The sequence below is a fragment of the Mobula birostris genome, chromosome 26, assembly GCF_030028105.1.
Source record: "Mobula birostris isolate sMobBir1 chromosome 26, sMobBir1.hap1, whole genome shotgun sequence".
In the NCBI taxonomy this organism is placed as follows: Eukaryota; Metazoa; Chordata; class Chondrichthyes; order Myliobatiformes; family Myliobatidae; genus Mobula; species Mobula birostris.
This window is the reverse complement of record NC_092395.1, coordinates 34,369,838-34,385,701: the sequence shown is the minus strand read 5'-3', so window position 1 is coordinate 34,385,701 and position 15,864 is coordinate 34,369,838. Positions and strand designations below refer to the sequence as shown.

General features: G+C 43.1%; 1 protein-coding gene across 2 annotated transcripts in view; it reads left to right on the top strand.

Annotated features, from left to right (window-relative positions):
• The window catches only part of matk (megakaryocyte-associated tyrosine kinase), an 81,952-nt gene that overhangs the window by 37,583 nt on the left and 28,505 nt on the right, over positions 1 to 15,864 (top strand). For both annotated transcript variants that reach the window (XM_072244635.1, XM_072244634.1), the window contains exons 2-5: positions 6,170 to 6,232; positions 7,612 to 7,725; positions 8,735 to 8,850; positions 10,849 to 11,068. In XM_072244635.1, coding sequence (XP_072100736.1) covers positions 6,224 to 6,232; positions 7,612 to 7,725; positions 8,735 to 8,850; positions 10,849 to 11,068 — 459 coding nt within the window. In that variant the 5' untranslated portion in view covers positions 6,170 to 6,223. The remainder of the gene's footprint in view (positions 1 to 6,169; positions 6,233 to 7,611; positions 7,726 to 8,734; positions 8,851 to 10,848; positions 11,069 to 15,864) is intronic.

Genomic DNA, 15,864 nt, shown 5'->3' with positions numbered 1-15,864 from the left:
TCTTTCTCGACTTTGTTTTATTATTTATTCCAGGGATTACCGTAAGCTCTCCTTCTCTTTTACTTCTCCAAGCTGTGGAAAAATTCCCCCCCCCCACCCCCACTATTTAGTTTTAAAGCCTGATCCACAGTCCTATTTATGGACCACGACAATTGGATCTTTCCCCTCCTCCCAGTCCAAATTTCTCTGCAGGTCAGATGAGATGTCTTGAACCTGGGGACCAGGCAGGTAACCCAATCTTTGGGACTCTTGATTCTTGTGACTGAAAATTGAATCTATTCCCTGACTATACTATCCTCAATTAAACTGCATTCATCTTCTGTCCACCCTCTTGAATGGCTCCCTGAATCACAATACCATGGTTCAGTTGTTCATCCTTTCTGTAGCCCCACTTGCATTGTTACAGAAAGCAATAATCTCCAGCCTGTTTGACAAGCTCAAGGGCTGAGGCTCCTCCAGCACTCCCTTATGGATCTGTCTACCTCCTTCACTAGCCATCACATCATCTTGTCCATGGCCACAAAATGAATATGTAGAAGTTAATCTAACAGATGCGACTACCTCCTGAAACACAGTGTCCTCCTAAATTTACCATCCATGATACATCACTGAGTCTGAAGTTCAGAATCCAGGTCATCAAGTTTGAGCTTGAGTTCCTCGAGCAAACAACACTTACTGTGGACATAGTCACCAGGAACTATAATGGGGTCCACCAGCTCCTACATCACGCAGCTGTGACACATCACCCGATGCTGCATGCCTATGTTATTTAATTTGTTGCAGCTTGGTATCCTCCTGAGTGAACAGGAGAAAATCTGCAGATGCTGGAAATCCAAGCAACACACAGGCACCTAGAGGGATTCAGCAGGTCAGGCAGCCTCTATGGAAAGGAATAGATTGTCGAATGTGATGAAGAGTCTCGGCCCAAAATGTCGGCTGTTGATTCTTTTCCACAGATGCTGCCTTGACCTCTTGAGTTCCTCCAGCATTTTGTGTGTGTTCCCTCTGAGCGAATTTGCCACTCATCTGTGCTCCTGTTTTTTGGACAGCGTGCACAGTAATGCAGTGGATAGGGCCGAAGTTGTACCTGTGGGTGTCTTTCCCCATTATTGAGGAGCCTTCCGCAGCATTGACATTCCAATTATAATGATTGTTTTAAATCTGCCGTGGTCTTCTCCTCTGAACCATTTGGACTGCTAGGGTAGTAAGTGCTGTGGAGAGGCAGGCCACCTCTACAAAATCTGCCTAAAAGATGCTGGTACCTACACACAAGCAATAAGAGGGGAAGCTGGCGATGATAATGCCTAGGCAAGTGCCAACACACCCACCACCAATGCAGAGGCCTCGGTCAACACCAAAACACAGACTGCGACTTTGGAAAGCCCAACCACCTCGAGTTCCCAACCCCCAGCTGAAAATATCCAGGACCCTCCAGGAGTCAAAGAGAAGTCAGTGGAGGGCAGAGAGACAAGAGGGAGATTGGTGGCTGGTTAAGAGGAAGAAGTCTCAGAAGACACTATTCAGGAGACAATGGGCTGCCAAGAATAAAAGGAACAGAAAGAAAAGGGCAGGGTAGTGAGCAGGTGCCAGCAACCTCTCCTCATCATAGTCATAGTCATACTTTATTGATCCCGGGGGAAATTGGTTTTTGTTACAGTTGCACTATAAATAATTAAATAGTAATAAAACCATAAATAGTTAAATAGTAATATGTAAATTATGCCAGGAAATAAGTCCTGGACCAGCCTATTGGCTCAGGGTGTCTGACCCTCCAAGGGAGGAGTTGTAAAGTTTGATGGCAGGAATGACTTCCTATGACGCTCTGTGTTGCAACTCGGTGGAATGAGTCTCTGGCTGAATGTACTCCTGTGCCCAACCAGTACATTATGTAGTGGATGGGAGACATTGTCTAAGATGGCATGCAACTTGGACAGCATCCTCTTTTCAGACACCACCGTCAGAGAGTCCAGTTCCATCCCCACAACATCACTGGCCTTACGAATGAGTTTGTTGATTCTGTTGGTGTCTGCTACCCTCAGCCTGCTGCCCCAGCACACAACAGCAAACATGATAGCACTGGCCACCACAGACTCGTAGAACATCCTCAGCATCGTCCGGCAGATGTTAAAGGACCTCAGTCTCCTCAGGAAATAGAGACGACTCTGACCCTTCTTGTAGACAGCCTCAATGTTCTTTGACCAGTCCAGTTTATTGTCAATTTGTATCCCTAGGTATTTGTAATCCTCCACCATGTCCACACTGACCCCCTGGATGGAAACAGGGGTCACCGGTACCTTAGCTCTCCTCAGGTCTACCACCAGCTCCCGAGTCTTTTTCACATTAAGCTGCAGATAATTCTGCTCACGCCATGTGACAAAGTTTCCTACCGTAGCCCTGTACTCAGCCTCATCTCCCTTGCTGATGCATCCAACTATGGCAGAGTCATCCGAAAACTTCTGAAGATGGCAAGACTCTGTGCAGTAGTTGAAGTCTGAGGTGCAAATGGTGAAGAGAAAGGGAGACAAGACAGTCCCCTGTGGAGCCCCAGTGCTGCTGATCACTCTGTCGGACACACAGTGTTGCAAGCACACGTACTGTGGTCTGCCAGTCAGGTAATCAAGAATCCATGATACCAGGAAAGCATCCACCTGCATCGCTGTCAGCTTCTCCCCCAGCAGAACAGGGCGGATGGTATTGAACGCACTGAAGAAGTCAAAAAACATGACCCTCACAGTGCCCGCTGGCTTGTCCAGGTGGGCGTAGACATGGTTCAGCAGGTAGACGATGGCATCCTCAACTCCTAGTCAGGGCTGGTCGGTGAACTGAAGGGGATCTAAGTGTGGCCTGACCATAGGCCAGAGCGGCTCCAGAACAAGTCTCTCCAGGGTCTTCATGATGTGGGTGGTCAATGCCACCGGTCTGTAGTCATTGAGGCCGCTGGGGCGCGGCGTCTTCGGCACAGGGACGAGGCAGGATGCCTTCCACAGCACAGGAACCCTCCAGAGCCTCAGGCTCAGGTTGAATACATGGCGAAGTACTCCACATAGCTGAGGGGCACAGGCTTTGAGCACCCTGGTACTGACACCATCCGGTCCTGCAGCCTTGCTTGGGTTGAGACGTTTCAGCTGTCTTCTCACCTATTCAGCTGTGTAGCCCACCGTGGTGGTTTCGTGTGGGGAGGGGGTATAGTCATGAGAGCAGGGTGGGGGATTGTGAGGAGGGGTAGGAGGGGAGAGTGGAATAAGTGTTGGTTGGGGGCCGACAACAGATGACTCACGTGGGGGATGGGCAGGGGCTACAATGTCAAATCTGTTAAAGAACAGGTTAAGTTTGTTGGCCCTGTCCCCACTGCCTTCAGCTCCTCTGTTGTTAGTTTGCCGGAACCCAGTGATGGTCCTCATCCCCCTCCAGACCGCTCTCATGTTGTTCTGCTGGAGTTTCCACTCAAGCTTCCTCCTGTACCTGTCTTTAGCCTCCCTGATCCTGGCTTTCAGGTCCCTCTGTATTGCCCTCAGCTCCTCCCTATTTCCATCTCTAAACACCCACTTTTTAGCAACGCACATCAAAGTTGCTGGTGAACGCAGCAGGCCAAGCAGCATCTGTAGGAAGAGGTGCAGTCGACGTTTCAGGCCGAGACCCTTCGTCAGGACTAACTGAAGCAAGAGTGAGTAAGGGATTTGATTTGAAAGTTGGAGGGGGAGGGGGAGATCCAAAATGATAGGAGAAGACAGGAGGGGGAGGGATAGAGCCAAGAGCTGGACAGGTGATTGGCAAAAGGGGATGCGAGAGGATCATGGGACAGGAGGTCCGGGAAGAAAGAAAGGGGGGGGGACCCAGAGGATGGGCAAGAGGTATATTCAGAGGGACAGAGGGAGAAAAAGGAGAGTGAGAGAACGAATGTGTGCATAAAAATAAGTAACAGACGGGGTACGAGGGGGAGGTGGGGCCTTAGCGGAAGTTAGAGAAGTCGATGTTCATGCCATCAGGTTGGAGGCTACCCAGACGGAATATATGGTGTTGTTCCTCCAACCTGAGTGTGGCTTCATCTTTACAGTAGAGGAGGCCGTGGATAGACGTGTCAGAATGGGAATGGGATGTGGAATTAAAATGTGTGGCAACCGGCAGATCCTGCTTTCTCTGGCGGACAGAGCGTAGATGTTCAGCAAAGCGGTCTCCCAGTCTGCGTCGGGTCTCGCCAATATATAAAAGGCCACATCGGGAGCACCGGACGCAGTATATCACCCCAGTCGACTCACAGGTGAAGTGTTGCCTCACCTGGAAGGACTGTTTGGGGCCCTGAATGGTGGTAAGGGAGGAATTATTCACTCTAACACCATCCAAAATTAAACAAGTGGACTATGTACCATATCTTCAAAAGGCAATGCTTCAACAAAGTGGCATCCATCATTAAGGACCCTCAACATCTGGAACATGCCCCCATCTCATTACCACCTTTAGGAGCCTGAAGACCCACATTCCGCGCTTCTTCCCCTCTGCCTTCAGATTTCTGAATGATGGAGGAACATAACCTCATTTTGCAATATTTATTTATTATAACTTATAACCTTTATGTCTTGCACTGTACTGCTGCTGCAAAACGACGCTCATGCCGCAAGTCAGTGATAATAGACCTGATTCTGATCCAGTCATTAAGGAACACAATGAAATGTTTTATTATTATTATTATTGTTGTCTTCAAAAATATTTTTAAAAGCTTTCTTTTTAAATCTTTTTATTGAATAAGTATACAAAAAGGTAAGCCATATAGGCACTAATACACTGTTAGAATATAATAAAATTACAGGAGGTATTAATACAAAAAAAATGATACAAACAATGCAATTTAAACATAACGTACCAAGGTAACATAATAGTATACTAATTTTTATATATATATATCAATAGAGAAAAGGAAAAAAACCCCCCCAAAAAAACCCCACCGTGCAACTAACTAAAAGCAAAGCAAAGCAATGGGCTAACTTGGAACCAAACAGAGTCAAAAAACTTAAAATCACGTCCTCAATCCCGACCTCCATTAAAAACAGTAAAAAAAACAAGAAGGGTATATATTACATTAAATGAAAATATTGAATAAAAGATCTCCAGGTCTGTTCAAATTTAAATGAAGAGTCATAAAGATTGCTTCTAATTTTCTCCAAATTCAAGCATAATATCGTCTGAGAAAACCAAAAAAAGGTAGTTGGAGCATTAGGCTCTTTCCAATGTTGTAAAATACATCTTTTCACCATTAAAGTAAGGAATGCAATCATTCTATGGGCTGAAGGAGAAAGATTACTGGAAATTTTAGGTAGTCCAAAAATAGCAGTAATAGGGTGAGGAGAGATATCTATATTCAATACCTTGGAAATAATATTAAAAATGTCTCTCCAAAAAGTTTCCAGAGTAGGACAAGACCAAAACATATGAGTTAAAGAAGCTATCTGCCCCGGACATCTATCACAAAAAGGATTAATATGAGAATAAATATTTTTAAAAGCTATGGGAGAATTTGTATTAAGTTGTTTTTTCTTATGTTGAGATTCCCTGGTATTACATAAGTCACTTAGACTAAGAATTCTAAAGAAATGTTGATGTTTATTGCAGTAGCTGATCAATGTTCCATTATTCAATAGGTCTCAATAGGTACATTTAATGTCAGAAATGTATACAATATACATTCTGAAATTTTTCTTTGCCAACATCCACGAAAACAGAGGAGCACCCCAAAGAATGAATGACAGTTGAAATGTTAGAACGTCACCCCCCTCCAACTCCCCCCTCCCACACACTAGCAGCATCAACACAATGACCCCCACCCCCCCACCTCTACCAGCAAAAAAGCATCGGCACTCTCCATGGAGCACCCAAGCATGCAGCAAAGCATCAATAAAGACACAGACTTGCAGTATCCCAAGGACTACTCGTTCACCTGGTAATTTCACCTAATAAGGGAAAAAGAGATGTCCCCGTTTCACAGCAAGAGGGGAGACAGTACAAACTATTTGCTGACTTGTGATGCTAAAAATATTTCAGATTATTTCACAGAGTAGCACAGCTTCTCAAGCTAGTGGTCACAAATTTTAAAATAACAGCTTCACTTAACAGCTAATATAATTAGAGATAAATCAATGTACGTAGATCACATTTATTTTCTCATTTGTTCCCTCAGGAAAATAATTTGTCTGTGCTTTGAGCTGGTCCATGAGGAGACAGGTGGAGTGAAATGTCTGTGGTAAGTTGGAGTTCTGCAGTATCCTCTCTGTTGATTGACTCTGTGAACCTGTGAAAGGAGCTGGTCTGGAGCATTCGGAATGTATGTGTGCATGAAAGGTTGGGGAAAACAGGACTGTGTGCTATAATATCCTTTGTGTCCAGCACTAATTTGTGAAATGTCCCTTTAACTTCCCTCTGATTAACTATCACATAAGTAGAGTCATAGAACACTACATTGCAGAAACCTGTCCTTCAGCCCATCTAGTCTATGCCAAACTGTTATTCTGTCTAGTCCCACTGACCTGCACTTGGACCATAGCCTTCTATACCTCTCCTATCCACGTACCTATCCAAATTTCTCTCAGGTTTTGCAGCTGAACCTGTATCCACCACTTCCACACTGGCACCATCCTCTGAGTGAAGATGATCCCACTCATCTTAACTACTTCCCCTTCTCCCTTATGACATCCAGTTGTAATCTCACCCAGCCTCAGAGGGAAAAGCCTGCTTGCGTTTACCCTATCTATAGCCCTCATAATTTTATATAGCTTTATCAAATCTCCCTTCATTCTCCTACGCTCCAGGGGGAAATAAAAATAACCTTTCCTTATAATTCTGATCGTCAAGTCCCAGCAACATCCTTCTAAGTTTTCTTTGTACACTTTCAATTTTATTGATACATTTCCTGTAGGTAGGGGTGACCAGACCTGCACACAGTACTACAAATTTTCCCTTTCCAAAGTCTTACACATTTCAGCATAACATCCCAACTCAATACTCTGACTTTTGAAGGCCAATATGCCAAGAGCTCCCTTTACGACTTTATCTACATTCAAGGAATTATGAATCAATATTCCCAGTTCCTTCTGGCCTACCACACTCCTCAGTGCTCTACCTTTCACTGCATAAGTCCTACTATGGTTGGTTCTCCCAAAGTGCAACACTTCATACCTGTCTGCTTTAAATCCCATCTGCCATTTTTCAGCCCACTTTTCCAGCTGGTCCAGATCTGATTGCAAGCTTAGATAGTCTTCCTCACTGTCCACTACACCCCTAAAGTTGCCACCTGTAACTTTGCTCATCCAGTTTACCACATTATCAACCTGGAAACATCACTGCAGATGCCCATACGCAAGTATTTTGTATTGGATAACAATTGGAAGAAGCAGTTTAGATAAGTTTATTCTCTTACCCAGTGTTGGAGGAGCAGTTTGGCTCAGAGTCACAGATTTCCCCGCACACGATGGTAAATTTTGGCATGTGAAGTTTTAATCCTGGTGTTAGGCCTTCCCAGAAGTTGCTTGCATCCAAGCAATACAATCAGGATGAGCTGTGGTGCATTTTCCTTTTCGATACAGTCAATAATTCTGTTTTTTTAATATCTTTTTATTTTTGCAGAAAGGCTGGGATCGTGGCACACAATGTATAGCTAAATGTGATCACAAAACTTCTAAGAAAGATGAGCTATCATTTTGCAAAGGAGATATCCTGACAATTATTGAGGTTGTTAATGTGAGTATGTGTTAACCAAAGAGCATTCTTCTCCAATACTAAATCCATGTGTTGCAGATGATAGAAATCTGAAATAGAGAAAATACTGGAAATATTCAGTGGTTCAAATGGCATCTAAGGGAAGGGAATTGGAACTTTGCATTCAGTTCGGAAAGGTTTTTGGGATGTAAAGAGTGCTGACTGAGATACACTGAGAATGGAACATTTGCTTAATGCTTTGCATTTTTTGAGCATGTTCTCTTTGTTTTGTAGAGATCCACCTCAAGAAAATGGTTGTGGAGATCTTTTATTTATCATACCTTCCTCTTCCCTAACTCCAGCCCGGCCTCCTCTCAAAATAAGCCGAATACTCCAAAGAGAATCTGTGCATCCCTCCCAATCATGCCTCCCCATCAACTCTTCCTTTCCCACATCCCATCAACTTTCCCATTCATAGATCCCTGTCAAATACCCCATTCATTCCAATGAGCTCTGCACTCTCATCCCTGTTCGGAGATCCCAACTCCAGTCGTTTGAGCCAGCTCTCCTATTTACACATCCGAATCGAATCAAAGGATTGCCAGATGATGGGAAAAGTGAGGAGCTACTGGGAAATAACAAGTTTTTTAAAAAAATAGAGGCAATGATTTCAAAACTGTGGACATGTAGGAAGGTGGAGAAGAGTCCAACCTGGGTCTTGAGAGCTTAGAATGAACACATGGAAATGTCCAACACCAATGTGTGGTTGAGATAGGATTACAGAAATGCTAAGCACAGAGATTCTGCAGATACTGGAAATCCAAAGCAACACAACCAAAATGCTGGAGGAACCCAGCAGGTCAGGCAGCATCTTTGGAAATGAATAAACAGTCGACATTTTGGGGCAAGACACTGCTTCAGGACTGGAAAGGAAGGGGAGAGGTGTCAAAAGTAATGATGGTTTTCAAAGGATATGAGTGACAGGGAGGAACTAAATGCACCATATCTGACTTCATTAGTTCACTGGGAGTGTTCCATTTATTTTGAGCAGAATAAGGGTTTGTTTCGGGCAAAGAATAACAAGACCCAGGAGGAAGGGCTGATATCCAGAAACAAATTGCGTGAGCGTGAAGCCATTCGGGTTGACCCCAAAATCAGCCTCATGCCGTAAGTACCTCTTCCGCTTACTAGCTTGGGTATGGTAGGTTAAGAATTAGTCTGAAGGTCAGGAGAATTCTTCCCTTCTTCATCCAATAGTACTATGGAAAAACTAACAGGAATGTGGATCTCCATCCCATGCACTGCCCGGGAAGTTTTCCCTCCATACAGACTGGGTTACATTAGCTAAACATGTTCCTCTTCAGAGCACGGGGCACCAGGACACTTCCTCCTGCTTACTCAGGTGGTAGAGCAGGAAACCAGCGGAGAGAAACAGAGGTTTGCATGAATATACTCATTAGAACTGAAAAAGGAACAAGCTGTGACAGAGTTTAGAACATTCAGGAAAAAGAGAGAGGGAAGAAAAATTAAAAGCAGAAGATCAATAATGTGAAGGGGAAGCAAAAGCAGATCATCAGTTGCATGAAGAAGTTCTGTATGGGCTAAGAGAAATTTCCAAAGCAGCCTCAGCCTCATTTGCCTAACAAATAACAAAAAAAAAAACTTTTTGATCTTAATGCTGAGTCCAGAATGCTGTAATGTGGCCAATCAAAAGGGGTCCATCCCTTTCCTAGATCTTCCATTGAGCTTCCTTAGAACAGTGCAGCAGGCCTGAGCTGAGGCCTCTGAGTGAAGGTCGGGAGGAGGATTAAAAAAACTGGTGACCTGAAGCTAGGGATTATTCTTGTAAAGTGAATAGAGATGGATCTCCCCATTGAAGAGAGCATAACACTGACAACAGTTATCAAGTTTAACAAAATTGAAACATATCTAAGTGAACTGCTCTTTCACCTGGAAGATCCAATTATCTTCAACTGAGTGGAAGGATTGATATTCTCTAGTGACAACTCAATGTCGCTGGGCTTGAAAACTCTGCTTGGTTCAGGGGTTGGGTGACAGCCTATTTCAGAGAGCCTCCTTGAATTCAAGTGAGTTCTTTAAGGAAAGTTCCCCTTTGTGAACTTGTTCTCTAATCAAGGATCCCAAAGCTGTATGAAGTGTTTTAATTGAGACTGCTGTCTCCTTCACAGTCTTGAAATAAAACTCTGATAAACAGGGACACAGATTTAGGAAAACATCGGCATAAAAGTCAAAGAGAAAATATTCTACTCGGACAATTATTATGATAGTAATATTACGATCTGGAATGCACTGCATGAACGATTGGTGTAACTGGATTCGGTAGTAATGTTCAAAGTAGAGCTGATAATTATAATGATAAAATTCACATCACCAGAAGTAAGAGCAGGAGGACTGGACAGGTCTTTCAAAGCACTGGCATATCCACAGTGCGACAAATAAGTTCCCTTCATGATTCAAGAATGTATGATTCTTCAGCATTTTCTACATAAATCAAAGAATCTTCATACTCTGAACAGCTGAGTTTCTCATAGTCGCACTCCTGTCAGTTATTTTAGCTGGCCTGTTTTATTTGCAGCCCACTGGGTTTTTCTTGCATTTGTACTGGGGAATAAAGTATAAACTCACCTGCTTTTGGAGCATCTTTATTATGCCAGTTGTCTTTAAACTGAGATGAAGCATGACACATAAATGTTACCAAGTTAGCCATAAGATTTACCTTCTTATTGTAATATAACAGCATCAATCTTAAAATTACATTTAAATATACCTACATGCGGATATCTCCAAAATTATTTTCGGTCCACCCAGTATCAGCTGCTGGTTTGTCTATCTCATGTATCTGTAATTCTGTAAACAAGAGAATATGGACTGGTCCCAAGTTGTGGTCTAAGGTTACCTACTTCACTCTTGTACCCTCTAATTATGAGTTTCTATTCATGTCCTTTCATTGAGCCTTGTCTTTGGTAGATGGAGTCTGGACCATCTACTCTTTCCATTTTCCACTGTGTAGTGGCAACAGGATGCATTCAGTTGTCAGGCAAAGTCCTCAATCTGTTTCATGGGGAAATATGGCACTAAGCTACATAAGAGACAGTTGACAGAAGATTTGGGTTCCTGGCTTACACTTGCTTGTTCTTCACTGAGGTGGTTCCATGGGAAGATCAGTGGCGAAGATGCAGTGAAGGTGCTTCAGCCCGCAGAAGATGGCCTCTTCTTGGTGCGGGAGTCCATTCGACATCCTGGTGACTATGTGCTTTGTGTGAGCACAAAGGAGGAAGTCAGTCACTACCGTGTTATCTATCAAGACAATAAATTAACAATCGATGAAGAAAACTATTTTTACAACCTGATTGAACTCATTGAGGTAGGTTATCCAATTGTCCATGCTGCCTCTTTGCATTGCACAATGTAAGATTATGACAGCAAGATATTTGAAGAAATGTGCATGAAGTAACACTTCTTCTATGCCTCATGCTGTGCAGCAAGGAATACAGCACTGTGTAAGAGTTTACTCTAGTAGTTTGTCTTCACTAGGCAGGCTAACCAATGAAATCACGCATCACTGTCATGCCAGATCCAGTCATCATCTCCAGCAATAGTCAGTATCTGGCAGTGAGGAATAGGATCCCCAATTGATCTCGTTCCCTAATCCTGATATGACGTCCTACTCTACCCAAGGTCATTGCGTCAGAACTAGGGGTCAAACACATTACCTTCTGCTGAGTGATTGATTTAACCTTGGGCTGAAACTCAATCTGATCATCATTTTATTTCAAGTTATTATGCAATATTTCAAAGTTATTTTACAAGAAACATTCAGTTTAATCTGAATCCTTAAAGTGAAGTGGTTAAAACATTTATAGTGATTTTGTAAATTACTGGTCACGGAGATAATCTTTACTGTCCTTGGAGTTTTTGGCAATCTTGGACGTTAAAAGGCTAAAGGTCTCAGAAGCAGGTGAAGGGTGGGGAGAAGGTCCCCTGGACAGATGTATCAGAGAGACAGCATTGTGATATGGTGGATATGGTGGATTCATGGAGAAGGAAGAGGGTGTTATCTCTGAAGATTATAACGCACAAGAATACTCATAGAAAGAAGTACAATGAACAGATGTAAGGAGAGAATAGAAGGGTAAATGCAAGGAGGCTTTTTCCACCGGGGTTGGGCGAGACTAGAATTAGAGGTCACAGGTTGAGGGTGAAAGGCGAAATATTTCAGGAGAGCTTCTTTACTCAGAGGGTGGTGCTGCAGCAGAAGTGGTGGATGCAGGTTTAGGGAAAATTTGGACGGGTACATGGATGGGAGGGCTGTAGTCCGGGTGTGGGTCGATGGGACTAGGCAGAGTAATAGTTCAGCATGGACTAGATGGGCCAAAGGCCCTCTTTTTGTGCTGCAGTGTTCTATGACTCTATAACTCCCTTAAAACACAACCCTTAAAGAGAGAAACTGGAGCTTGAAGATGAGATAAGGATTGTGCACCAGAATATGACTCTTTCCTTCGACTTGCTGGATCTGAGAACTATGAAGGAAACCACTCTTTTTGAGAACAATTTATATGCAAGTCAATGGAACTCTGTAATGACTGACTGATCTGATGATGGTCATATACCAGTGTTGCCTGGGTGGAAATATTCTGCTTGTTTTAAGCCACAGAGAACAGTTGTACTGTAGGCGGAGGAACCTCACTGTAATTAACCTCCACACAATTACCTTACATACGCAAGGCACCAATTTGTGGGTCACAAGAGGAAAGGCATGTTTTCTTTATTTACAATGCTAATTAGACCACTGTGGTTTAAATATTATGAACATCTCCTGTCTCTAAATTTAAACAGTCTAAATTTGTCACAAAGAATGTAATGGAAACATTAATAGTGTCAGAGTGTAAGTATTGAGAAGTAGTGTTGTGGAATTCATGAAATAAAGCAACCCAGAGGAAGTTTAAATTCAGTGAAGCATCACTCAGCAAAATTAAATAAAGAGAAAGGGGGCTGTGGTTTTCTGGGCTATGAAAAGGGAAGATAAGTTGTCTTCTAACAGACTTTTTAAAGCTGATGTAGTAAAACTAGGATGCTCATGCAGGGGAAAAATGTGGAAATATATTTCCTCTATTGTTAAATTTAGCAAAGGTGGCACTGCATTAATAACAGCATAGAATGTTGGAAAGGCTCAGTCAGTCAGGACATGTCTCCGGTAAGAGAAACAGTGAATGCTTTAGGTCGGGGATCCTTCCGATTCTGATGATGGCTTCCTGATTGGGCTGTTCAATCTGTTTCTCTCTCCACAAATGCTGTCTGACCTGCTGAGTATTGACATCATCCTCTGTTTTTACTTAATCATTTTACCTTTATAGGTTTCCCTGTTCACTCAGGGGTCCAGCCTGTTGGGAAAAAGATTTTCCAAAGACAAGAAAATGGCGTAGGGAATAATTACAGCATTGCACCTGATAAACTATGAATGGACTTGTTTCCCATCGCAGAAACTATATTGTAGAGGAGTTAGATTCAGAGGAAGGTTTGTAGGTTCTGTGGAGAGGGATGTAAATAGAGAGACAGAACGCTTTAGGAACAGGTTTCCAAAGCTTAAGGTGCAGGCCACTGAAGTCATGGCAGTCAAAGATGGAATATCAGTGGACACCCGGTGTCTTTTTCCTAGGGTGGCAATGGACAATATGGGAGGGTATATTTTTAAGGTGATTAGAGGAATGTACAGGGGGATGTCAGAGGTAGTTATTTTTTTACACTGCCAGGGTGGTGGTAGAGGCAGATACATTAGGGACCTTTAGAAAACTCTTAGATAGGCACAAGGAAGAAAAGAAAATGGAAGGCTGTGTGGGAGAAAAGCAGTAGAATGTTCTTGGATTAGGTTGAAAGGTTGGTACAGCATTGTGGGCTGAAAGGCCTGTATGGACAGATTACGTGAATAATACAGAATTATGGCAAAGGACCAACCAGACACCAACTGAGGCAGAGATCAAGAGAAGGAACTGGTGCTGGATAGGACACACGTTGAGGAAGCCCCTGAATAGTATCACCGGACAAGCTCCCACATGGAATCCTCAGGGGAATCGAGGTAGGCTGAAGTCCACATGGAGGAGGGAAGTGTTAACCGACGCCAGGAGAGTGGGAATGACATGGTCACAGCTGGAGAGACATTCACAAGACAGGCTGAACTGGACTGAGGTTGCTGATGGCCTATGCTCACTTGTGAGTTGAAAGGCTGAAGAAGAGAGGCAAAGACTTTGAAGTTTTTGGAAAGAAAAAGCAGATGCTTCTTTTAAGGTCAAATTATTTCTCAACGTATCTTAGCAACACAATGGCAATGCATGAAGACAATGTTGTGATAGAGGATATGGATTATGTGAGTTTCGGATAACCTCATTTTGTCAAGGAGCAGTGTAAAAGGGGATAGGCAGCAGCGACAGAATTTCATGGAAATAATAAAAGTTCGGATGACAGCTCTAGATCGAGGCAGGAAGTTCACAGTGAAGAAAGCGCACTCTGATAGAATAACCTAGCAGTTATCAGCCTGTGAGTTTTATATCCGTGGTGGATAAATTAATGGAAAGTATTCTTAGAGATGGTATATATAATTATCTGGATAGACAGGGTCTGATTAGGAACAGTCAACATGGATTTGTGCGTGGAAGGTCATGTTTGACAAATCTTATTTAATTTTTTGAAGAGGTTACTAGGAAAGTTGACGAGGGTAAAGCAGTGGATGTTGTCTATATGGACTTCAGTAAGGCCTTTCACAAGGTTCCACAGGGAAGGTTAGTTAGGAAGCTTCAATCGTTAGGCATTAATATCGAAGTAGTAAAATGGATTCAGCAGTGGCTGGATGGGAGACGCCAGAGAGTAGTGGTGGATAACTGTGTGTCAGATTGGAGGACGGTGTCTAGCAGTGTGCCTCAGGGATCTGTACTGGGTCCAATGTTGTTTGTCATATATATCAATGATCTGGATAATGGGGTGGTAAATTGGATTGGTAAGTATGCAGATGATACTAAGATAGGTGGAGTTGTGGATAATGAAGTAGGTTTTCAAAGCTTGCAGAGGGATTTAGGCCAGTTAGAAGAGTGGGCTGAAAGATGGCAGATGGAGGTTAATGCTGATAAATGTGAGGTGCTACATTTTGGTAGGACTAATCAAAATAGGACATGCATGGTAAATGGTAGGGCATTGAAGAATGCAGAAGAACAGAGGGATCTAGGAATAATGGGGCATAGTTCGCTGAAGGTGGAATCTCATGTGGATAGATTGGTGAAGAAAGCTTTTGGTGTGCTGGCCTTTATAAATCAGAGCATTGAGTATAGGAGTTGGGATGTAATATTGAAATTGTATAAGGCATTGGTGAGGCCGTACTTGGAGTATTGTGTACAGTTCTGGTCACCAAATTATAGGAAAGATGTCAATAAAATTGAGAGAGTACAGAGGAGATTTACTGAAATGTTGCCTGAGTTTCATCTCCTAAGTTACAGAGAAAGGTTGAACAAGTTAGGTCTTTATTCTTTGGAGCGTAGAAGGTTGAGGGGGGACTTGATAGAGGTATTTAAAATTATGAGGGGGATAGATAGAGTTGACGTGGATAGGCTTTTTCCGTTGAGAGTGGGGGAGATTCAAACAAGAGGACATGAGTTGAGAGTTAAAGGGCAAAAGTTTAGGGGTAACATGAGGGGGAACTTCTTTACTCAGAGAGTGGTAGCTGTGTGGAACGAGCTTCCAGCAGAAGTGGTTGAGGCAGGTTCGATGTTGTCGTTTAAAGTTAAATTGGATAGCTATATGGACAGGAAAGGAATGGAGGGTTATGGGCTGAGTGCAGGTCGGTGGGACTAGGTGAGAGTAAGAGTTCGGCACGGACTAGAAGGGCCGAGATGGCCTGTTTGCGTGCTGTAATTGTTAAATGATTATAAGCATGATGAAATGAAAACATCTGAAGCTGTGGTTAATGGTTATAATTCTCAGATTTGATTGAACGTCATATGGGTTAGCCACAGGTGCCAGCTTGCTCAGGGTGCAGAAGTAGTTAGTCACGATTTTAGATGTTGAATGCAAAATTTGATACCCTTGCATACCCACGTTACAGAAGTACATTTGTACATCCCATCCGTGGTAGCTGATTTAGGTATTATAGATAACAATAATGGCTGAATAGAAATC